The 25,093-nt window shown below is 42.9% G+C and overlaps 1 protein-coding gene across 6 annotated transcripts in view; it reads left to right on the forward strand.

Annotated features, from left to right (window-relative positions):
* FGF13 (fibroblast growth factor 13) overlaps nucleotides 1–25,093 on the forward strand; it is a 277,300-nt gene that overhangs the window by 202,695 nt on the left and 49,512 nt on the right. For 5 of the 6 annotated variants that reach the window (XM_074882771.1, XM_074882767.1, XM_074882772.1 and 2 more), the window contains 2 exons: nucleotides 16,312–16,422; nucleotides 22,447–22,550. In XM_074882771.1, coding sequence (XP_074738872.1) covers nucleotides 16,312–16,422; nucleotides 22,447–22,550 — 215 coding nt within the window. Of the gene's footprint in view, nucleotides 1–13,677; nucleotides 14,313–16,311; nucleotides 16,423–22,446; nucleotides 22,551–25,093 lie in introns of those variants that run through there. The other variant, XM_074882769.1, reaches the window with a different exon arrangement.

Consider the following 25,093-nt stretch of genomic DNA (forward strand, 5'->3'; position numbering starts at 1 on the left):
GCCCTCTCCAAACCATCTTTTCTCATTTCTCTTAATTGTTTAGTCATCAGTTATCCGCTAGTTATAACGTGGCAATCTCTGGTGAGTACTTCATAACAAGTATCAGCTTGATTTTTATTGATACGTAAGGAAAAAAATGTTAAATGACTATTTTTTTACAAATTCTACTTGTAGCCCTTTTACTGCAGGTCCCACACCACACTATAAAGTTGCTCTTTTAAACTGACACCCCACAGAGGTACCTGATGCTCTAGAAGGGATGAGGTCTGAGCTGGAATCTCAGAGGAGCTGTGTTCCTTTATGCCGGGTGGTTCTAGTCATGTGCTGAGGGCACATAATAGACATAAAGTAATCAAAACAAAGTGGAGATTAGACACAAGCTGTATTTTCCTTTTATTAATAAGAACAGTAAAACAAGTTAATATGCAATGAATAACTAGATGATAATAAGAATTATCTGGGCACAGGTTATGTTTTCAATATACAACTCCAATTTTATTGTAAAACCATAAGAATGATTCTGAATCACTTAAACCATTCTTGAGGTACCTGAAGAGGACAGAATACTGAAATTTTAATAAGAACTGTGTAAATTTTAGGGAGTTGTCATTACAAATTCATGTGGGCTTTGGGAAAAGGAGTTAAATGCACCAGCGCATATGGAAAAAGAACTACATTTACAAGCAGATTAACCTTGTTTATAATTGCAAGGCAGTAAGTAAGCAATGCCACTGCTGGCTTTTGACTGCCTGTCAATAATTGACACGGGGTGACATAAAACCTATCAACTCAATGTCAGTAGTTTGAAATCAAGAGAACTCAGCAGGTAATTAGAGATGGGCTTGAGTACATTCTTCCACATGGGTTTTTTACTTTTTTTTTGGTGAAAACAGTGCCATTTCCAAGTGGAGGGGTCTCAGAATCAACTTCATTTTTTGCCCCACTGCAGTTTTCTTGGTGTTACACTGTTTGTTTCTAGCAGCAATAATTAAGGATGGTTTTAATAATATCCTTGGATATCAACAATATTCCCAGCTTGATTATAAGCAACTGTGGCCTAATAAACAGTGAATATTCTAACATTGTGCAATTCACAGCATGATTTGTTTCTACAAACTTGTTGTGAATTCCAAGTACATAAGCAGTAATGTGTATTGGTAAACACTGAAATATTATTTTGGGAAAATTGTTTATTAGTAGTAAACTGGCATGTTTCACCTTTCAGGTTGAGATTCAGCAAAACATAAATGCTAAAATGTGTTAAAATGCTTGAGTGACTTCATTTTCTAGATCTCATTTTAGTACCTAAATCCAGGCATCTGGAAGATGTTTACTTGTCTGTGACTTTAAGGGCCTGATCCTTAGCATGTCTCATGCATTTGCAAGTGATTGTGTTAGAGGAATTAAGAAGTTACTGCTCCTCAGCTGGAGTTCAGTGATTTTCCTCCTGATATGCAAATTGGTGTAGGTTCACTGCTGGTCCATTACACTGCAAAATAAACCAAGCTCATGCACACGTGATTTGTAAACGTGTCTCAGAGGGAGTGGTAACTCCTGGTGAAGAGGCAGAGCCTTTTTAAATAGCTCTTCTATACTACATGCAGTCGTGTGACTCCACAATGACCAAATCACACTTAGAGACAGTGTTTGCCTTTGAAATCTGACTCTATCTCATTACTTATATAATATGTGAGCATGGGTTTAACTTGCTATGCTGAAGAATAATGAGTTAAACAAGGTCTCAGTCACGTTCAGCAACAGAAAATTCGAATCCAGCCGTTGATTAACACAATTGAAGTATAATTGTGGTCACATTCTGAACCACAGTCTTTGCAGTACTGTACATCTTCAAAACCAAATCTCAGTGCTCTCTTCACTCATCAAAATTGCATTAGGAGTATCTGGTTTGTCTGACCCCAACTAGAATATTTTTAATATTTTTCACTAAATCCACATGTCAAAAAAGGAGCTTTTCTGAAATGCAGAAGTAAAGATTAAAGATTTCAAAAGGTAGTTATTTCAGAATTATTAGCAAATGTAATTTGTCAAAGTGCTTTTTATACTTGTAACATTTATGGTACATCGATAATGCAGCTTATTTAAAGAAGAAAGAAAGTATGGTAGATATTCTACCTCATGAATGCTGTTGAGCTATTCATATTGCAAAATGCCTTACAATAAAGGGTATCAACTAAACCAAGCACCAGGCTCCTATGGCTGGCGTAATGTACTACGGTATCCTGTTACAGGCATTCTTTGTAATTCTAGGAGGCAGAAAATAAAATTTGACACTCAAAAAATAATAAACTTAAGTAGATCATGTAGGAGAAATGTACATTTATGTCCAAGAAATGGTTGGATGTTGCCAGAACAATACAGCTACATTATGAATCTTTAATGATCTCTGAAAGTCATAATGGTCTGTCACTAATGCCCATTAATGATCTCTCTATACCGCGAGTATGGGCTTGATGTTTCTGGCCAGTACCTTAGAGAATACTTTAAATATGCCTTAAACTTTCTCTGATCTACTCCCTGTGTGTCTGCTCCAAATGTAGACTGCAATTGTCTGGGTAGGAGCAGCTTGTAAAGCAGCATGGCTTTGGGGTTAAGAAAGTCTTATTCAGGTAAGATGTATTTAAGCGATATTTTTACAGGAAAAAACTAGAAGGAGAAGGTATTTCCTGGCAACTAATCCTCTGTAGAGATGATAAACTACATAAAGAAATTAAAGCTTAGTATTTATTAAGAATGTGGTTGTTCTTTGACACTGAATTTTCTTTGATAACTCTAAAAATACACTATTTAAGAAGGAAAAGGCAAGTGTTATTGTTGATTCCTACTGATTGGAACTGTAAATATACTGAATATGCTGCTGAACTGGCAAATTTGTCCTGTTTGAATATGTATTTCAAATGTCGCACAGGTTGATTTTATGGCCTTTTAAACATCCGTGCCACATATTTAGTTAATTTTGTACCCAGGCTTTAGGTCAGGTATAAGGCTTGCTTTGAAGGAAAAAAAAAAAAAAAAAATTATTCTAGTCCTGTTCTAATTGCCTTTCCTGAGAGTACTGTGCCTAACGTTAACTGAAGACAATCTTGTTATGGTTTTAATAACTTCAAAACATTTTTAATACAAAACCATCAGCATTTCTCTATTCTTTGCAAATGTTTTAGCTAAAGGCTTATGATGGTGTAATTTCTTTTTCTTTAATAATGAAAAAGTGTGTTCTCTGCATTTGGTATGTGAAATGATCAGATTACTGTAAGAACCAACGCCCTACGGCTAGGAGAGAAAAACGAATCCAAAGATGCTTGGAAAATGCCCCAATATCAGACAATAATCTGATAGGCAGCATGTACAGAGAGTTAGATATTAACTGTGAGAGTTAGATATTAACTGTCTGGGTCATATATCACTCTTTATTAGAAATAACTCAACATGATTAGTAAACAACTTTTACGACATTGCATGCGGCATCCATGTTTTTTTTTCTCTTGCAATTAATATAGTAAATCTAAGTATAGTAAAGTGTAGGATGTGAAGTAAGCAGTCTGCAATGTTTTTGGCAGGTTAAAAATGCGTTTACAAGATATAATCACTTAGTATGTAATCCAGATTATTAACTATTGAATGCCTTGCTCTTTTGCAAAAGCGGTAAGTTTTCATAGCATGACAGCGGCAAAGATGAAGTGGGTCTGAAACCATCAAAAGATTTTGCTATAGGTTAGCTTTTGGGGAGTACGTTGCCTAGCCGCAGTATACAAAGGAAATGTTGGTGGTTGACTACGGACCTTGATGTTTGGTTGTAAACTTGGTGTAAAGGGCTGGGGACTCGTTCCACGGAGCTCGGAGGTGTGTGGGGTGGTGGAGAGGGACAGCATGCGGCCCGGGGCTGGCTGGGCGCCGGGGATCAGCACCGCGGACAGCGGCCGGGGCTCAGCACCGCGGACAGCGGCCGCCCCCGCGGTGCCTGCGGCCCCGGGACCGGGACCGGCCCCGGCGGCGGGTGGGCCCCACAGTGAGCGGCTACACCGAGCTCCGGTGAAATACGAAAACACAGCGTTTAGTGCACAATCGCAGCGGCTCTCCCTGCTTGCCTGAGCCCTGCGCTTTCAAGTTTGCTGTTAATTACAGCTGGAAGCACCACGTACGGTTGTTGGAATTAAATATCACCAGTGACCGAAACAAAACTGGAAAAGAAAGTGAATGACCTTGCTGGGACAGTTACAAGAAGTAACTCTAGGTGTCCCTCTTGTTTCTGGTAATAGCAGTAGTTCCTATACGTTTACTTTTTCGACTGGAAGTCCTGGAAATCTGTCCCATTTGTTTGGTTTGTAACTGTTTACAAATTAATGTTCTGCAGCATGCTTCCTGTGCAGGAAACTGTATTTTGCCGAAAGCCTCCTGGAAAGACTTTACATCAGAACTTTTTAAGTAGGGTAAAATTTATGGCAATAATGGTTTAAAAATATAGTCACTGAGTAAGACATTTCATATATTACAGAACTGGAGAAAAAAGAAAGGGCTGAGGGAGGTGGAAGTTTCTGCCAGCATTAACAGTTTTATTCTGATTCCCTGGTGTTTGTGCATCTCTGCATTATTGAAATACCTTGGGTTTGCTCATATTTCCAAGTCAGGAAGAAGAAAGGCAGAAAAAAACATGCCTGTATTTAAGTGTCTGTATTATGAATGTAGAACCCCTATTTGCAGAGACTTGAGATGCCCAGTTTGCCACAGTCCAGAGGAAATACAGGTACCAGCAACTTCTGGGAGCCATATCTCTTGCTCCAATCGTGTGAGGGGAACTGCTTGGGATCCCTGCATGCCTTGCAGAATTTTATGAATTCTGCATGGCTACATGTTTTACCTGTGCAGCTGTACATATATGTGCCTTTTTACAATTCAACCCTTCAGCCTCTCATAACTGCCCCATTTAGGGGACAAGAAAATGCAAGGAGGTCTTCCTTCATTACGGTTACATGGAACGGACTGAGTGGAATCGGTTGAATGATAACATTGAAAGATAAGCCAAGATAACTTCTTGCAATCCAGCAGGCTTAGTTCTGTGCCTTATAATCTGATTCTGCTCTTTGTCCTTTCTTTCCCAGCAAAAGCTCCCAGGCCTTGGAACGTTGTGTTGTAGATAAAGCTGAACTAAGTTTATTTCTTTGTAAACAAGATTAATTTGACCTCAACTGAAGGATAAGGACATCGAAATACCGATGGTTTTTGTGGTTACTGGTCATCAGAAGCATGTTGTAATTTTTAATGAAACAAGAAAAGAGGATCCTAGCAGGAGGAGATGGAAAATGAGAATGATAAACAAAGGGAAGAGGGTTGGAGGGAGAGGACAGAAATCCTGATGATATATCATCATCTGCTAAATATGGTGTCTCTCTGCTGTGAGTTAAGCTCAGCATGATTTAGCAGTATGACTGGGGAGTTGTGAAGGCCATACATATGGACTGGGAATTTAATTAAAATCATGGTATTATATTTGTATCTAGTTCTGCAGCTTAATCCTAGTTTTGTGGTGGTTTTAGGTAGAAATGCAGCTACAAGTTGGACAGTTATCAAGTCTCTGTACAAGCAAATGTGTTCCTATTGTAGTTCTGCTGGACTTAAGCAAGGATTAAGAGTGCTTAGCTTGGGCAGCTTTATATCTATTTCTCTGACTTCTGAGCATTGTTTCTCTGCATAGCAACAAAACTTTTCTGTGCTTTCTGATGAGGTCTGAGTCCCCAGAAATGTACCCAGGCACCTAATGTGAACATTTGGAGCAGCAGCAGATGTTCTGCTATTAGCCTCCTTCTCTGAATTGACTTCTCTGAATTTCTTCTAATTTGCTTATGTAGAATTTGCATACACAATTCTTCTAGTCTTCAGACCTATTTAAATCCAATACAGCAAATGCCAGCTTGTGGTTTTCATTCCTGTTTTGCTAGCCAATGTTACTTGTGAGTGTTGCTTGCAAAAAGAGCACATCTAACTTATGCTAATGAATTCCCCTCTGTTTACTTATGTTACGTTACATTTTTCACCTCAAAATCCCTGTGTGATTTATAGATGTCACCTTTGCTCTGCTCTTGCCAGCAGCAGCTCCTGCTAAGGCTGGAGTTGCCATGAGGCCAATTGCTGGAAGGTATGTGTGCGTGGGAAGTGCGACTGTGTAACTACTTGGGCTGCGTTTATATTCACATGTATTACTGAGCACTGCCGGAAGTAAGACACTGATCTACATGGACCTTCATTAAGCGATTACTTCATTTTGATAGTGGTGAATATTATTTACCATAAATATGCGTTAGGTAGATTGCTGTCTGAATCACCCCGCAATGATAGTTCAGCAAGGCAGAGGTAGTGTTTTCTTTCATGCACCTGTGAAAATATTGGTGCATTTTTGGATGGGAATGGATTGCCACCTGGAGGTGCCTTTCTCTCTTCTTTCTTGGTTGTACAGCCCAGATATTTGTCGGATGAGCTTAGATAAACCTAACTTTTACATCACTGAACCTAGGCTAGATGTGTCATGTTATGTCACTATTAGTATCATGATTATTACATGGTGAACTGAGACAGAATGCAGAAGTTTGGGCTCATGGCCCTTTTCCTAACCCTCAAGGATATACCTTCATTCTGGTTACTGACACTAAGACCAGCATTTTTGCTCAGGTAAACTAATTCTACTTCCATGACAGTGAGTGGAGCAAGGCCCCACTTGCACATTTGCAGAAGCATCGACCCAGTGCAGGGTCTAACTCGAGCTCCTGCCTTCATCCAAGACATGGCACTTTTTGCTCAAAGTCCCTTTCATTTGTGACCAGCTCTGTTCGCATTCTCATTTGTGTGCGTGAACTTGGTGCTATGATCTCAGCAATCAGGTAAAAGTCACAGAAAACCATTGCCAGGCTCTTCTGATCCCAGCCTGGGTAATTTGGTTTCATTATTAGAAAACAGATGGGTCTTACATCGTTAACACAGCAACGGGAAGCAGCAAGCTTGGCACCCATCACATGAATGCAGCGAACTGGGCTCTGTAGTTATGTGAAGTCAAGCAGCGGGGCAGAAGTCAGCTTCTGAGCAAAGCAAGGACCATGGCTATGAGAAGCTTGTAGAAATACTTGGGTGCAGGTGGGAGGGGAAGAACTCTCAGAGGCTCCAACTCACTGGAGACCAAATGAGTCTGTTTTTGTCAAGCTCTTGACAAAGGATGAACCATCAGATCTGTGAAAAGGTGGGAAAAGATCCATTTGAGTAACGTGACAATCTCTAGGCAACTTGCTTTGGGTCTGTGAAGGACTATTTGCAGTGTTTTGTCATGTGTAAAGTAGCCTTATGTTAAGTTTGACAGTGGCATATAGCCCACACTTCTCGTGTGTCCCATGCTGAGATGTAAATATTTCAGGGATGATATGCTGTCATTTACATTGATGTTTCCAAGAGTCATCATGCTGAGAGGTGAATGAACGGTTACTTCTGTGCATACTGATGGAGAGTATTTTTTGCTGTGGCTTTGCGGTGCGTAGAGAGCACTCGGTTGGTCACTGCTGCAAGTTCCTGGCTCAGGTTGGGCCCCTCGAGACATCAGAATAACGTGTTCCCAATTTGGGAGCCTGCAGAGCTGTGCGAGCTGATCTCTTCTGTTTGTTCTGTGACCTTTCCCAGCTGATTGGCACTGATCTTTTATGCCCCGGATAGACGATCTTTTGTGGTTGACATTTTGGGATGACTGAATATGGATTAACCTAGGCAAAAATATTTCCATTTCTCTACCTTCAAAAAATGCCCTCCTTTCCCAAAAATGCCTGCACCACCAGGTCAGATCAAATCCAGTTTTGACTGAGACAGTGCTGTAAAGAGATTGGAATTCACAGCTGGAAAGGGGCAGAACTGGGATTTCTCTCATTAGTGTTTTTTTCTGAGAGTCTGAGAAGAAACTGGTGCTCTTGACATGAGATGTCATGTCCATCCTGAGCACTTAGCGGGGCATGTCAGTCATGAAGAAGAGGCCCAAATTCTTGTCAGAGTCAGTGAACCTTGTCCTAGCAGACTTGTGCAGATCTGATAAGAGAACAGGATTAGGATATGAGAACCTTTTGTAATGCATCAGGCACATAATTATTTTTTAAATATCTTAGTAGTCTCAGTGAGATGACTCACATGTTGAAGACAGGGACGTGTGTCTCTGTTTTGCTAGATAGGGGCCAGTTTCAGCACATCCAGTCCTATGCACCATGCACCAGTTGTACTGGGGTCTCTTCAGGTGTTGGGATTCACGATTCTGTACTCTGAGAAGACAAAAATCAACCAGCCACCTAATCCCTTGAACTAGTGAGCTCTTAGATTAAGTGGGTCAGGTGATAGGTCGACACTGGTGTCATGGGAATTTATTTTGATTTTTTTCTTGTTACTGAGTAGGGCTGCACAGTGCACTTTTGCAAAGAACCATGGCACAGACACACACAGGAACATCCAAGTCACTGTTTACAAGTGCCCTTATGCTCTCAACATAAAAATACTTCTTTTTACAGCAATACGGCTCATATAAACTTCTGCAGCTGGTTATTGAAGCTGATCTATACTATTAAGGTTAATTTTAAGGTAGCCCAGTTGGTCTGTGGACTAAAATATCCTCAAATCTGAGCTCTTGGTCTGGAACTGCCTGAAGGCCCAGCCCTTCCACTAATCCCTTTTTCCACCTTGCACTCCAAAATAAACCTCTAGCTGACTCTTAATTTGGCTCATACCTAGGGTAAAACTAGGCTTTCAGGGATAGTGAACTGGACAGCAAACTGTGCTCATCCCCCGAGCAGGGAGCACCCAGACACTCGCCGTTTTTCAGCCCTTGTGTCCAGCGGTGGAGCTGGCTGCAGAGGAAAGGCTGAGTCATTTCCACGGGATGTTTCACAGAGGAGCTAAGTGATGCGGGGCTTGGGTCTGAACAGCTCTGTTTCCTGGTGAATAGTAATTCTGTTTGCTTAGAAGAGGAAAAAAATCACTGGGGGCCTCGGTGCTGCTGTGTCATACCCGACTGGATGAAGTCTTGTTTATCTCAACCTGAGAAGAGAGAGAAGTAATTCTGGTGGCACTTTTCAGAAAATAATTCTCTACTTTTGGGGAGTGTAGCCAGTGGAAATACTCCACAGATTTGAGTCCTGAAGGGTTTTTTTCCTGCTTGTTCTGTAACAGCAGTAGCATGTTACCCCAGCAAGAACAAAAGAGTCTCAGAGGGACTCCTGACATCCCATGCCAGGCTGAATTTTTTTTGTCATACCAAAGCAGCTTCAGGCTTGTAAATGTAGAGGGGTGGTTTGGGGTTTATGCTGGGCCAAGTGAGGTCTGAAGCTGGCTTGTGATTTTTCTTTTGGTCTTGATTTTCATGCAGCATTTGTTTTCCCCAGCATACACCTGTTTATATAGGACCTACTATAAATCCTTTGGTACTTGTTTATAGAGGAAATAACTGAATATGCTGTTTAGTCTGAGGATGGGATATTTTGACCCAAGGTGCTGGCAGTAAGTTCCTGCTTTATGGCAACATGTCATGAGAATCGTTAATGCTTCTACAGAGCACAGAGGAGCTTGGGTCCCTTGGCAAGTCGCACGTTGGGCTCATGTGCCAATCACCAGTGCACGTGAACAGGCAGCCGGAAAGTACCGTCTCTCCTCCACCCGTCCCCTTCTCTGACAGCGATGCTGTGCTGATACACTGCTCTGCGCGCGATCACATCTGTTGACGTTCATGTGCTGAAATAGCATAGGTGAACAGCAGTGGGGGGAAAGGGGCTTCTCTGCTCACAGGCTGCAGCTGGCACCAGGCACGCTGCAAAGCCTCCACTGCTTGTCAAAACTTGCAGCTTGTTCCATGACAGTGAGGTGTGGATCTGGCTTGTGATTTTTCATCTGGTCTCAATTTTTGTGCAGTGTTTGTTTTGCTTAGTATCTATCTGTTTGTATAGGTCCTGCTATAAATCTTCTGCGCTCGAGATAGATCCAAACTCATGGGAAACAGCAGAGCTCTGGGACCTGCCACAGTGCAAACGGTTCAATGAAGATGGAGCAAAACCCAGAAGTTTTGCACTTTCCTCTAATTTGGTGAAACAGCCACCACTGCCTGCAGTTTGGGCCAGTGATGGGGGTTTGATGCCTTTTCTTGCAGAAGCCAGGAGCACACTTTGTGTTGGTTGAAAACCATGTCCTGTGTTAGTCAGAGAGCCCAGTCTTGGTCTGGGGGGACATGGTACCAAATTGCAGGCTTTACTTTTGCCCAAACCAGGCAACTTCTGGAGGGTCAAGTGCATTTTAATGATCAGAATTGTGGAAATATTCATCAGCATAAACTTAACAGCTGACTGGAAGGAAAAGATATGAATCAAAAGTGGGTGAAATCTTTGTCTACTGCAAAGCAGTGGAATTGCTGCTGGGTCAGATCCCAGCTCCTGGTAGATCATGACACTGTCTCTGACAGTAAGTGTACAAGTCTGTCCCATGCTGATTTCTTAAGAGGTGCTTAATTCTTGATTGAAATGGGGCTGGCAATTTACTCTTTAGCTTTAAGTGTGCCCTGTTACAATAATCACACACAAAGAAAGATGATGTATGTTCAAGGAGTGTCTGGTTGTCTTCTACATTCAAGAAGTCACTTGGAATGTTATTTATTTTATTTTTACCTTTTTAGCATGGTATAGAATGAACAGCTCTTGCCTTTCAAAGAAAATAAAGCTGTTCCTTGAGATTTTTATATCTGTAACACTGAAGTAGTCCAAAGACGGGTCCTGTACCAAAGACGTTTTCCCAACAAGATCTTCATTTTCATGTACCATTTATAGTAAATGAAGACATGTTTGTAGGAGTACCGATAGATGGAGAGGTTGATCGTGCAAAAAAGCTGGAGGACTGTTTTTTGAAACTTAAATCTGATTATGCATATATGCTATTTTTATTCCTCTCTTTAGTTATCTGTCAAGGAACATTTGTGCAAATGAATTTTCATTATGGATTTTAAGCATGCAGGCTGGAATGCTGGCAGAAAGATATCCTAAATACTGCTTTTATATACTGCTTTTCCCCAGGACTTTCAAGGGTAGCCGAAGTCTGAGTTCTGGTTAGTCATTGTGAAAATGAAACGTCATCTGACCTATAGGACAGATCACAATGAGGCAGCTTCGCTTTGATCCGGAGATCAAACACTGCTTTCCAAACTGGGAATATTTATAAAGCAATGGGTGAATCTCAGAAAAAAAACAAGTCTCATTCATGACTGTATTGAAAGTGGAAAGATGGCAAAATTCATAGTACGTTACCGGTGAGTTGAGTAGGATGAGTTATTACTAATAATATCCAACTGGCTGTCTCTTGGGTTGGATTTCACATGTCTTATGTGGACTGGCAGATGAGGGTAGTGGTAGAACTTGTGAATTACAGTTATTTTTACCCTACTGTATAAACCAAAGAAGAAATTAGGAGTATTTATTTAATATGTATATGTGGATGCCATGAAGTGCCTCATAAACAATGGTGAGTGTGTGTATATACACCTATACGTGCAGGTGTACTTTTTGCAGAAAAGAGGTATTGTGGATGGGTATGTGGGGCTGCCAAATTCAATATACTATGTCAGCGGTCGAGGGCTCAGGCTCTGATGACACACATTGTACTTTCAGTCAGACATTGTCTTAAAACTTGTGCACTACGGGCATTTCTGTTACTAAGGCCTGGCCACACAACATGTTTTATTGGGGCAGGAGTTCCCAGTTGAAGGAGACAGATTTGGCCCCTTTGAGAGCTGTTTCTAGTCCAGGGAAGGACTGTAACGTTTGCAGAGATACAGAGAACTGCTTTTGAATTGAGCTTTTTGAAGTGAAGGTATTGGGTGGCATGGTTTCTGCTGCACTTGCCTGGGACCACAGTGTGCAACCCCAGGGAGGGAGGAGAGGACCGTGTGGCTTTGCTGAGGGCATGGGGAGGAGAGGAAGGAGGGGCAGGTATCCCAAGAAGCTTGGCTGAGCCTGAAAGTGCATCAGAAATCTGGTGCTGTCACACCAACCCACCTTGCATCATTCTGTCTTGATCGCCCCAGGGGAGCCCTGGGACTGGCCCCGGGCACTCAAGACGAAGCTCCCGGGCTTGGATGACTGAAGCCTATTGCCATCACAGTCCCCACTGAGCTCAGCTCCTGCAAGGAGCCAGCCTACAGCCTCCCCCCTCCTGCTGACAGGACATCCCACCCTGCCTCAGTCCCTGCAAGTGACTGTGAATCCCCTCTGCCTCAGGGATAAATTCTTTCAGTAGTTGTTTGCCTTCAGGGCTGCAAATCTCTGTTTTGTTTCTAGCCTGAACTGGCTTTATTTTAGACTCCAGCTGTTGAAAGCATGCTGAAGAGCAGGAGGTGGGTTGCAAAGGGACCCCCAGGACCTCCTGCTTCCTACGTCCTGGAGCATGGATGTGTGCAGGGTTCGGTGTCGGCTGTGCAGGGCATTAACCACAGTGCGGTGCCAGGCTCTGACACCAGACTGGGCTCCCAGCATCGTGGCACCGCCGCTTCTCCCTGCCCTGGTACCACCACAGTCTGGCCCCCACTTAGCCAGGGGTGAATAAACCCAGCTGACATGAGAGCCTGACTCAGGGGATACAGAGACACCGTGGGGGGACAAAGGGAGGAGGGAGAACATGGCAATGACAAGGAAATTGCTCTCTCTGAGGATTTTCTAGTCTCTGCTAGAAAATTGGAGCTGAGAGCGGGCGGGGGGGAAGAAAAGGCAAGAGAGGCACAAAGCCTCCAGTAAATCAGTGAGGCAGGGGGGGCCGTCCTGTAAGGATGAGGGAAAGGCAGGGGAGAGCTATGGCTGGAGCTGCCCTGCCTGCCCCCCTGCCTGCCTCCCCGAACCACCTTCCTGCTGCCAGCCCGGTGTCCTCACTCCGCTGCCAAAAACCTGGTGCCAGCTATTTGCTCATCGCAGTCACGTTTGTTTGGGTGTCTGCGCCTCCCCAGGAGGTGGCTCTGCCAAAAGCAGGTACCCACAGCCCGTGGGGCCGGAAGGGTGGGCAGTTGGGGTACACGAGCTCCCGCTGCCCACCCTGAGCCTCTGCCTCCTCGCTGCCTGCACCCCGGGGGTCCCTCCGCAACTCTCCACACAAAGAGCCACCGGGCAGGTCTCCCGCTCGCTGCTTTGCCTGGGAGAGAAGGAGGAGGAGGAAGAGGAGGAGGAGGAAGAGGGGAGGGTGGTGATAAGGGGCTTGCTGCGTCGCCTCATTTCTGTATCCAGCGCACAGCTCGTGGGGTGTGTGCGAGTGTGTGCATCCGCTGCCTGAGGACTTCTGCTGCTGCAGTCTCAGCGCTGAGCTGCCGGCGACCAGGCGTCAGGGGAGCGCTGGCTGTTTACTGCCTGGTGACAAGTGTTGCAATGCAAAAGCCGAGCGCGTCCGTGGAGGGGAGGCAGCAGCACCTGTAAGGAACAGAGGCAGCAGCAGGCAGCAGCAGGCAGCCAAGGCTCCAGGCATCGGCATCTCCTCCCAGTGTCTCCATCACCACTTGCTTCGGATCTCTTCTTAAGGGAGAAGAGGAAAAGGGATCCAGAAAACCCCTGCAACTGGACAGCCCCTGCTGGAGTCTAACAGGTGTTTGCTGGGATTTGAATGGGGAGGGGACGGGTGGGGAGAAAAGTTGACAGGAGAAATTGGGGCTAGGAGAGATGCAATGATCTTGCACCAAGTGGATGTGCCATGTCTGCATGTGAATAATGCGTCTGGAGAAGCTCAGAGGGATGCCTTGCAAGTGGTCTGCTTGATCTCCGTAGAAACGCTCACCTCTGCCTGCAAACTTTCCCCTGCCAGAAGTTAGGAAGAATAAAAAAGCATCAGAAAATCAAAAGGGGAAGATCTCAGCCGACAGAAACGCTTGAGCTAAACTGTTGCATCCCGACCCGGGGCTCTGGTGCGAGCATCCCGCCAGTGTCTCCGGGGCTCCCAAGCCGATTGGTGGTGGGTGGCGTTGGCCAAGGCGCCCGGCAGCGTCCCCGGCATTGGGGACGGGCCGAGCAGCATGCTGGCTGCGGTGCCCGCGGCCGGCGAGCAAACCCCGTGTGCCTGACCCGCTGGTGGTGCCGGGGCGGTGGCGGCCATGGCTGCAGCCATCGCCAGCTCCCTGATTCGCCAGAAGAGACAAGCCAGGGAGCGGGAGAAGTCCAATGCCTGTAAGTGTGTCAACAGCCCCAGCAAGAGCAAGGGAAGCTGCGACAAGAACAAGTTGAATGTGTTTTCCAGGGTCAAACTCTTTGGCTCCAAGAAAAGGCGAAGAAGGCGACCAGGTTGGCAAGGGTTATGTCTTTGGGGGGTTGGTTTGTTTAATTTAATGCAAACTGGGATGTGCATCAGGTGTGGGGAAAGGGGACTGGTGTCTCAGGGCTGGTAAAATGAACATGCGGGTATTGCCACTCCTGGCTTGTATGATCTGATAGACATGGGTGCCCCATGACAGTCTCTTCCCCTTTGATGTTCACCTGGTTTATTTGGATAACACACACCATTTCTCTCTGTCTCACTTGCACACCCGTGTGCACCCGTGTACCAGTAATTCAGTAGTCTCTCTGTTGCACATAGACATATACAAACATGCGATTTATTTGTGGGGCAGATGTAAGTTCCCACACGTACACCTCCTTCAGTTGTATGTTAAATAACTTAGCAGTCTAGAGATCATGTTTTTGTCTTCCTGCTTCACAGAATGCCTGTGCCGTGCTTTATTTGCTGATTGCAGATGAGGCTTTTTGCTTTCACTGGCACCTTCCAGAGTTTTGCTTCAGCGCCCTGTTCCTTTCTAGGAATCTCATACATGCAGCTGCCCTGCAGACGTGATGCTCTCTGTGTCAGAGGTGCAAAAGATGAGGCATGAAGACTCAGTCCCTGATCTGAGTGGGTTTTTTTGTATGTGGGAGGAGCAAAACCCTCTGGTAATGTTGCTATTGCTTTGCGGTGCTGAAACATTGATGCCGTTAGCCACTTAACCTGTCTGCCTTTCTCAGCAGCCACAGAAGAGGTGCCTTGCTCACAATTTGCAAACAGCTTTGGGATGTATTATGGCTAAAAAGCCAGAGTGAGGGTTGGATTAATTTCTTGTCAGAAAAGTTGGTAGATGAGAATTGTGCATCCATTGGTACCATTATTAGAGGTTGCTAATAGGAACTAATACTCTTACGCAAACTACCGCAAGCTTTTGCCTTCAGCTCCTACTAAAATGAAGTACAGTAGCAGAGCTCCCTAATGTCTTTGATTACACAAGGAGTCTTATCCAGACATTGGTTGTTGGAAATGACACATATCTTCACTGTATGTTTATCTCTGAATTAAGTGAGATGTTGTGGAGCGAGCTGCGGAGATGCATCGCCTCCTGACAAACATAATTGTGTGAAATGACTACAATGCAGATGTCATTGGGATTCAGTGGAAGTAGACCTTTTTTGCAATTACTCCTGCTGCATTACCTGGCTGTCTTAAATGACAGACTTGATAGCAGATCCTGTTGCTGTATACTTTTTGGTCTAGAATGATCAGAAACTGTGTGAGATATCTCGCTTTCTAACTGTGAATCTGAGGATGGTTATGAAAAAAGGAAATCTATCCAAACTATGCGTTGTTTTGATCTTTCTTCTTCTAGCTGATGAGGTAATTACCTCAACCCTTATGTTAATATTTATTTTGCAGTTCCACACATTGCTGGATTTCAGGGTTCCCCCCTCCATTTTCCATATGTTCATTGAGTAGTTTGTCACTTCGGATGCTCTGTACTCTTTGGAGCAGTGAGGAATGGGGGTTTGTTTATTAAAGCTGCAGCAGTTCCTGTGCTAAACGTTTGCTGCTATATATTTAGGCTCTCAACTGTCACTATGGCTCTTATTAGCACTATCGTAGTAGTCCTCTTTTTCCTCTCCATTTAAGAACTCACACCTTTTTAAAAGGCGGAATACGCTCTTTGCCAGCTCATTTCTAATCTTAAATGAGATAGGGCTGAGCTCCTGAGGCCAAGCAGCACACTGTTGGAATTTGTATTCTCTGGAAGGAGATTTTACTGTGCTACCTACATTGCAATTGAAAGTGGCATTTAATCATTTTGGAAATTGATTTCGTAGACATAAATTTGATCTCAACCTAAATGAAAAGTGTTGCAAAGCTGTTTGCCCTGCTCTTGTTTTGGGTCTTTTTCATATCTCAGCCTTGAGAAGAAACCCGGAGATTTGTTTTTAGCATCCTGCTCGCTTGGAACGGTACATCAGGATTTCCCACATTAATCTCACTATTGTTTTTTTACAGAGCCTCAGCTTAAAGGTATAGTAACAAAGCTATACAGCAGGCAAGGATACCACTTGCAGTTGCAAGCAGATGGAACAATTGATGGAACAAAAGAGGAGGACAGTAGTTATAGTAAGTGACATAAGAATAAATGGTGTGTTTGTGAATTGTGGTGTCTCATTCTTCCCATATAGGTGCGTTCAAAACTGTTGTCCTGGGATGACTGAGTGAGTGGAAGTGGCATTAACACTGTGCTCACAACACAGAAGTTTTTCAGACTTACTGGGTCTGAGAGAAATGCAAATAAAAATCACTTATAGAAATAATGAACTAGAGGAGGTAATGATGACACATATGACAAACAAAGCAAATGTTATCTCCATGGTAATCTAGAGAAGTTCATTGCTGTCCTTTGATTTTATTAGAATTTTTTTTTCAACAGGGAGAATTTGCTCGCCTACTCAGGATGCCTGAAATAGAATAATGCTATCTCCACTCTTGAACAGGGGCTCATTCAAAGAGAGCCATTTTATTTCATACAATGAGAGTTCATCATCATTTTAGAGTTCACATTTCCCTGTTGTTATTATTTTTTTACCCCTTCTAAAGTTTATTATACCTTCAGCTTTCAACCAGATTTCCCTCAGCTTTTCTGTGAAAAAGCTTTGGATGCTTTTGGTCTGTGGTTTGTTGGTTTTTTTTACAACTTTGAGAATTAATAGAAAACAGGAAAAGATAACTAGAGCATAGATTTGGTGTGTATGAAAAAATATTTAAGCATTTCACATAGTTGTACTGTTTAGCTTAAACTATGTGTCTGTTCTAAAAGAAGGAGTTAGGAAGAGCAAGGAGTCTGAGAAGGTATTTCAGGCCACTTAGACAACAAGCTAGAAAACCAACAGGCAGACCTTCCTTTTTAATTATTAAAAAGCACTGATATTTTTCATATGAAAAACATTTGCAGGTGAAACATGGTTTCATTTTACAGGGCAGAGTAAGCACTAGATGCAATAGGAAGTATTGTGTCTTATTTGTCCAATCACTCCCACCCTGTTCCCGCACCCTCTTTGACACTTTTTGCATCCCTATTTTAACTTCCAGTGACAGGAGGGAAGCGGTTGCGCTGCTGGAGGAGGTCTCCTCTGCAGGTACTGAGGGTGCTGGCCTTAGGGCAGAGCACAAGCGTAGGATCTGTGGGGGCACTTGAGGTCTGGCTCCAGGTCCTGTCCTCACCCGTGGAGAAGACGGCACAGACCAGATCAGTGCAGTGCTGAGTGGCTGCTGCCATCTTATAGAGTTCTCAGTGCAGCCACAAAATTTACTCTAAGAATGATTCTTATGGACCTTAAACACTGCTTTTTTTCCAAGTGAATGATCTAATATTTATGACTGTAGAAGTACAGGTCATTCAGGATTTCAGAGTAGTTCTGTTAATTATCTTAAAAAAGAAGAAGAAATAGGCAAATCTTCCTTTTTCCATCTAAGTGTGATATTGTTATAAACTTTTAATGTACCAGAGCAAATGTCTGAAATTACATCATTTGCATGATTGTTTCATTCAAATCCTTTGCTTGGGATCCCTCTAATAGGGATTCTGATATTTGAAACGAGATAAAATTTATGGAAATACAAATGTGTCTGTTTCTAAGATATCTTTGTTTTCACTGTGTCCTTAAATTTACCATAACCTGAGAGATTACAAAGCAAATAATAAAAACTCCTTGTTGCTGGATACCAGCCTTCCAAAATGCTCTATACTTAAATATAATGGAAGTATCCCAGAAATGATTGCAGCTGGGCTGCAGTACCTAAGTGTTCAGAACAGAGGGCTTTATCATAAAAAACCACATGCTTTTGTATATATTCCTCTTTTATGTAAGGTAAGCGTATGGACCTGAATGTCCTGTAGTCCTGAATTTATTTTAATTGCAGTAATTTTAATGGAGCTATGAAGACAGACTGATTTATGCTGTGGATCAGAGTCCACATAAGGGGCTTCCCCCAAAGCCTCACTAGCATGAATATTAATCAGATCAGGCTCTTTAAGATCCTTTCTTCCAATATCTGCAGAAACACCTCTCATTTAGCCCATATTCGTGCACTGCAGGGAAGCCACAGGACTTGTAGCCCCCTCCAAATGCTGGGGGACCCCTTCTCCAGTGCATTCTCCTCTCTTTTGCACCCCTGAGGGATATCATTGCTGTTCCCTTTTGTCACCTTCGCTGAACATTTGCTTTAAGACCATTTGCTTTGCAGTGCAGCATGGTGATAAAATCTCCCCTTAATAATAAGGGGAACATCCTCAAATGTGGCTGTGGCCAGCAGAGCGGTTGCACTGTGCTAGGACTCTGCAACTGCTTTTTTTAGAGGAAATCATAGCCACAGTCCACCTGATCTCCAGACAGAGCATTGGTCAGCCTTGCTTAAATTTCAGAATTTGTCTTCCCTGCTTACAGTAGAGATGGGGAGAGCTTGCAGCCCCCAATAGCCAGCTGCTGCTTTGTGCTCCTGACAGCATCTTGGGCCCAGGCATCCACCTTCACCATCGTTTGCTACTTAGAGCTGAGTGGGAAGTTTGCCTGAAGATTCCCTTCGGCTCCTGACTTGGGAGCAACTATTTCAAGCTCTGCAGACCCACTGCTGTATGCAAGGTTCACAAAACCAAAATTGGAGGGAGTTTAAAAGAAAGCTGAGATTTTGGAGCATGATTTAGTCAGAAAGTGAAACATACATTTGAGGAGCCATAGCACTCACCAGACCTTGGTTTTAGCCAAGAGTCCATGTGATTTGAGGAAATGCCTCGTGGAAAGGATTTCCTGGCTGAGGAACAGATTTTGCCTCATTAAATGTGTTAAATAGGGCAAGGTTTTAAATCAAGGCAGAATTTATTCCCCAATTTTGGCAAGACAAAAAGATTTCAAGACTGATAAAATAAGGGAATTTAGGAAACAATATCCTGCAGAAAACGTATGAAGGTCCAGGTGGCCAAGCCAAGGATGGCACAGACCTCACAGCAATATATGTGTTCACGAATCCAGCTGTGGCCTGCTGCCTCTTATTTTGCAGTTCTAATTCTCTGTCAGCTTGTATTGCACATGGGCCATAGCAAAGATCTTCTCTCCCTTAGGCATCGCCAAAGTTTTCATTATGATGGATAGTATATCCTTATTTTAAACACCGTAAATGTATAGGGAAAGGCTAGGATTCAAATAACTTTGCCATATTTTATGCTAACACAAACTGATCATAGTAGCAAGCAATTTCTTTTCCTGTGGCTTTTTTGCCTTTCTGTTGTGTCTACCTGCATGAGGGTCAACCACCAGAAGTGCAACGGCATTTCAACCCATTGTCGATGGCATTGGCAGCTTGCAGAGAAGGGGGCTGCGTGGCTCTGCTGGTGGCCCCATCAGCATTCGCTGATCGTGGACAGGCCACTCACTTGCTGCTCTGCAAGGGCGGTGGGAGCAATGGCTGCTGCTAAAGGGGACAGTCCCCTTTTTTGGTGCAGTGCCAACGTTCCCTTACCTTAGAGGTGGCAGCTTGGCCATGTTTCTGTCTGTGCTGGCATAGGACAGATTGACTGTGCACCCCTCCAACAGCTGGTCCCTCTCCCCTTCGGCAGAGGCAGTCGGCAGCAGAGCCAGCATTACTCCCCCACAGCCCTTTTGCAACTTCCGACAGTCTGTGCCACAGCAGCTGCTAATCCCACCGATGTCTAAACCAGTTTCTGAGTGTGCCCAGCCTTGCCTCAAAATAGAGCACATATGTTTATGGCAGGAAAACATGTTCAGCTGCTGCTGGAAGCAGCTGAGCACCCATTGCAGTGGGTGCCCCAGCCCTCCCCTGGTGGGAGTTGCTAAGCCTCGTATCTCTGCTCACTTTGCTAAGCACAACACAGCCAGGAATTGCTCACTAAAACCTGTCTCTGTGGCTTGTGGCTGTGAGTGATATCTTCTTGACTGTCCCAGGCTTTGCCCTGTCCTCAACTGGTCTACTGACAGGTTTGTAGCACTATTTACAGTGGAGACCATCCTCGTATCCTTGTGCTGAAAAGCGCTTGCCCTACTCATAAATACGCCATTAAGAAAGCACCTTTCAAAAGAGATCTCTTAAGTTCTGCCTGGATACTGAGCTTTAAATTGTGCTCTCCTGCCTACATGGAGAGCAGATGCTGCTTTTTGGGGTTGAACTGCGAGAGAGGGCTCTCCAAGGGAATATTTACTGAATCAGACAGGGAATATTTTCTCCCCCATATAAATTCAAGCATTTGATAGAATGGACGAGAAATCCATTTCCCTTAGCATTTCCTTTACTGAAAACCTAGGTTTTGATTGCCAAAAACTGCACAGAACTAGAGGATTTTGTTTTAATGAAGAGAAAGCCATTTCTGTTGATTTTGTGCTTGAGGCAAGTGTGAGGAGGGGCTGCATGTACATGTGTGTGTTTGTGTCTGCATGTATACTCGTGTGTATGAGAAGGAAAGAAAAACACAGGTATGATTTTATAATCTCCTAGTTCTGGGTGTTTCCACCTGCTGTGCTATATTCGACCATCGTAGGAAATCCAGTGCTCAAAGGTGCCCCAACCTCAGAGCAGAGCACCCGTAGTTCGTAGTGTGCCAGCACAGCCGGGCAGGCTCAGCCCAGCCCTGAGCGTGTCCCCCCCCCAGAGCCCAGCACACCCCTTCTTCACCAAGCCGTGGGGTTGAGATGCTCAGGTTAACCCGTGACAGCACACAGAGCTGGAGGTCTGACTGCCTGCTGGAACAGAGTCTGTTTTCACCAGAATTTAGTCCTTCATCCCCAATGCACAGTGTTAACTTCTGGCCATGCCTGTATCAAAGTAGGACGTGCATACGCTTGCCCTTTCCTTTTTTGATACACTCCTGACAAACCCACACCCAAAATTTAGGATCTGTATTAAATGCTGGCAAGATCCAAATTTTCTTTTAAATAAATATGGCTATTTGGGGGTTGTCAGACTGAAAAAGCAATTTATAATGTGTCATAATCTTAGCTTATACTTTTGAAAATAATAAAAATATTTCAAATTCATAATTCAGTTTTAAATTGGCTGCAGACAGTGACCATAAATACCAAACTTCAGCCTGAAGCAGACTGGAGTTTTCCAGCCAAGTAATAAACCATTGGAAATAAGAGCCAGTTTGGCATTACTTCATCTTATCTCTGCATTTATACAACAGACTGGAAGGAGATGCTTTGGGTTATGATAACAGTTCTTGAAAATTTTCTTAACTCCCCTTTATTTTTAATCCTACATATTGAACACAGAGTACTGTATTCAACTCATTATTATTTGTGTTCAATTTTAATGTGTCCATGAATCCACACTATGGCACAGCTTTGCTTTTTTTTTGTTTAATTTGCCACTTTACAAACCGGAATCTTCATTTTTTGAAGAGACATTTCTCTGCTTATAAATACTGCCACTATTAGCATGTATACAAGCATAAACGCAAGCAGAACATTCGAAGCAGCTCAATTTTGAAAGCACAGATTTAGTGCTTGATCTAAAGAATATGCTGTCATTTCATTTCATTTTGAAGTTATTTAACTGTTTTTTTCAAACTCATTCTCCTCTCAAAAAGAGAAAAAAAATAAACCAAATGATTTTTGAGTGGAAACATTCTGAGATGTTAATGAAGATTTTCAACTTTCCTGAATTTCATCTTGATCCTTCCTTTTGGTCAAAAATGTTCACTGAATTTGATCTGAATTTGAAAAACAAAAGAAATTTTTGATCATCTTGAAAAAAATTTTGGTTTTTTTATTTTTTTTTTTTTTGCACTTACTGTCAGAAAAATAAAATTAAAAAAACCACAAGTATGTTCAACACTACTCAGCAGAGTCTGGATTCTGCTTATGAGCAGGTAAGTCCTTCCAGCTCTCAGTACCTCCACCATCTTCAGAATGGGGGAGATACATTGATACCCTCTGTAGATAATTTCTGAGCTATTGGTGGAAACTGCTGTAGAAGAACATGGTAGCAGCGGTATTGTTGTATAGCACCCACAGAAATTAATATATGCACGAATGGGCATTTTTTTATTTGGTTCTGGTAATTATGGTTTAATTCTTTATCGAATCTGCATGCTCTAAAGGATTAATTTTGCTCTTCATGTCCTTTCTCTCCTAGCTTTGTTTAACCTCATACCTGTGGGTTTACGAGTGGTGGCGATTCAGGGGGTTCAAACAAAATTGTATCTGGCAATGAACAGTGAAGGATACCTATATACATCAGTAAGTAAACATTTTTAATTTTGGTCTCGCTGTAATTATGGTAAGAACTTAGTAAATGAATAATTTACTCTTCCAAGGAGTCTGTTACAACCTATAGACATGAGATTTCACAGCAAATTCAGTATAGTGGTGATAGTCTGTTTTAAGCTTATTACTCTGTTTCCATTATGAATACATCTGGATGTATGGAATCAAACTGCGGTGCCTTTGGTGCAAACCAGTGAACCCAAAGTGTGAAATAAAAATGCCCTGCAGTCAAAACCCGAGACAGAAAGGATGCTCTGTCTTGGTCACTGAGGACTGATAGGGCTAATCAGTGTGGGGTACAGAGGGAAAGGGACAACTTTGTAAATCACATGCATGCCTGAACACATTTTATATCTTCCCGTATAATCTCTATTACTGTTATTAAAAGGGATTACAGAAAGTAATTTTTTTTGTTTGACCAGGATTTTCAAACAGAAATGGAATTAGGTGCCAAAATCTTAGGGCTTCAAGTTGCTGAATGAGTAAAGAAATGTTTTATTAGCAGTTTTGATGAAAAAATGTCAGTTAATAATTTTCAGTGGCATTTCTTAAGAGAGCAAAGAGTGTTTTTATGAAAAAAAGTGAAAAGAACATTTTTAAATATAGAGCATTTTTTAATTAAAGACATTTAGTTGAACTATGTTCAGGACTATTAATGAGATTTAATAGATTTTTTCCCAAGGAAGAAAATAGAGGAAAATGTAATTTATTATCTACTACAAATTATTCTTTTCTATGGATGATTCCCTTAAGGTGCCTTTAATACTGATAACAATTAAGTAAACTTATTCAAATCTCTCGTTTGTTTTGCAATGCTGACAGCTGGGACAAGGGGCAGCTTTGCATATTTTTCCTCTTGTATCTGCCAGAGCAAAAGCAAATTAGAACTGGGTATGCTGTGGGACAAAGTAAAATTTCAGTGAACAGCATCAAACTCTGCTTTTCTTTTTACTCTGGCTATTTGCTTAGTGTGGTTAATCCGCAGATCTGTTTGCAGGGCTGTAGACACACAGCCAGATCGTGCAAAGTCCCCCTAATCCCATGTAGTCACGGTCCTGTGACTGCACAGTGTCATTTACATTTGCACTGCAAATGTACCTTTGCACCATGCATTTTCATTTCCATCAGCATCCTCAGCTGCACTCCTTCCTGGCTTCCCACTTGCCAGGAGAGCACTGCGCCGTGCCGGCTTCTACGGGCTCAATTCTGCCTCAGGGAGTGTTACCTCGAGTTGCATCTCAGGGTGGGATGGAGGGGTTTGTACATAAAGCAAAATTCCATCACCATGCACAACGAACGTGCTTGGTTCGAGTAGGTCAGTTCTTTCACTGCATGCATTCTGGAACAATCGGATATATTTTTGCAAAGATGCAGAAAATGGGATGGGGACAGATCTGCCACTGCTAACCTACAACAGAGCAGTAACTTCTCAATGTGAGACATAACCTGAAGTCAAAGGGACCACTGAGAGAATGAAGTATCTCTTCTAGTATCCCTCGATGTGAGGAGTAGGGGCAGAATATAACCCGTATTTAGATTAAGTCCAGCTTTTAGTTTGATGGGTATCTAGGCATCTCAGGCAGAGCTCAGAGATTCATTTTGGTTGCAATTTTTGAAATTTTCTTTGATTAGGGATAGTTCTTCATGTGGTCTCATATGTTACCATGAATAGTGTATTCCTTGAGTCCTTTATTATCTGTGATTTTAATAGTTTATGCCATTGCAAAATTAACTGGTGACATCCCTCTATTTTCCCCTTAGTAATAACGGTCATATTTGTTTCTTTATTAGGCAGCTATATTTTCTTACATTTATTCTTTTATTCTTCTCGAACCTGATGGCTTGACAAGGCCTCAAACAGACTTTTGTCATTTTGCTGTGTCCCAAATTCATATTTTTAAATACTCTTCACGAAGACGGGTGTCCATTTAATGTTGATCTACTTTTCCAAACCAAGTTTCCACCCACGTTCTCAATAATCTTGACTTTATCATCTGGTGCCTTCCAGTCTGGTTGTTTTGTCCTTTACAATAATTGCAAGAAGCTGTCTTGGCGGGCAAACCCTAGCTCATGTCTCTGTCAACGCGCCCAGGGAATGGACAAGGGCTGGTGAGGAGCATCTGCCCCTACTTCACCTGCTACGCAAAAAGAGTACCAAAATTACAGTTCCATTTTTTAGGTGTTTCTAGCTGATAATGGTCCTTTCAGCAAGGGATGCAGTCTGACACTCTGATGCATGGGAAATTAGCTTTATATTTTGGGCCGAATTCTTGGTTGATGTAAATGAGTCCCAAGAGAACTCAGCTGATTTATACCAGCTGAACACTCACCTGTTCAAGAGATGCCAACAGGGAGTCCGGGGAACAGATCAGCTCAAGTAAATGACATCCATCTACACATCCTGAGGGTTTCCAAGCCCTTACAGGGATGTGTTCCTGAACGGGGTTTGTCAGGAGCAGACAGATGGCAACATGGGTTTGATCAGGAGCAAAAGTCCCCAAAAATACTGTCAAATT

Source organism: Strix uralensis, chromosome 13 (assembly GCF_047716275.1).
Source record: "Strix uralensis isolate ZFMK-TIS-50842 chromosome 13, bStrUra1, whole genome shotgun sequence".
Taxonomy (NCBI): Eukaryota; Metazoa; Chordata; class Aves; order Strigiformes; family Strigidae; genus Strix; species Strix uralensis.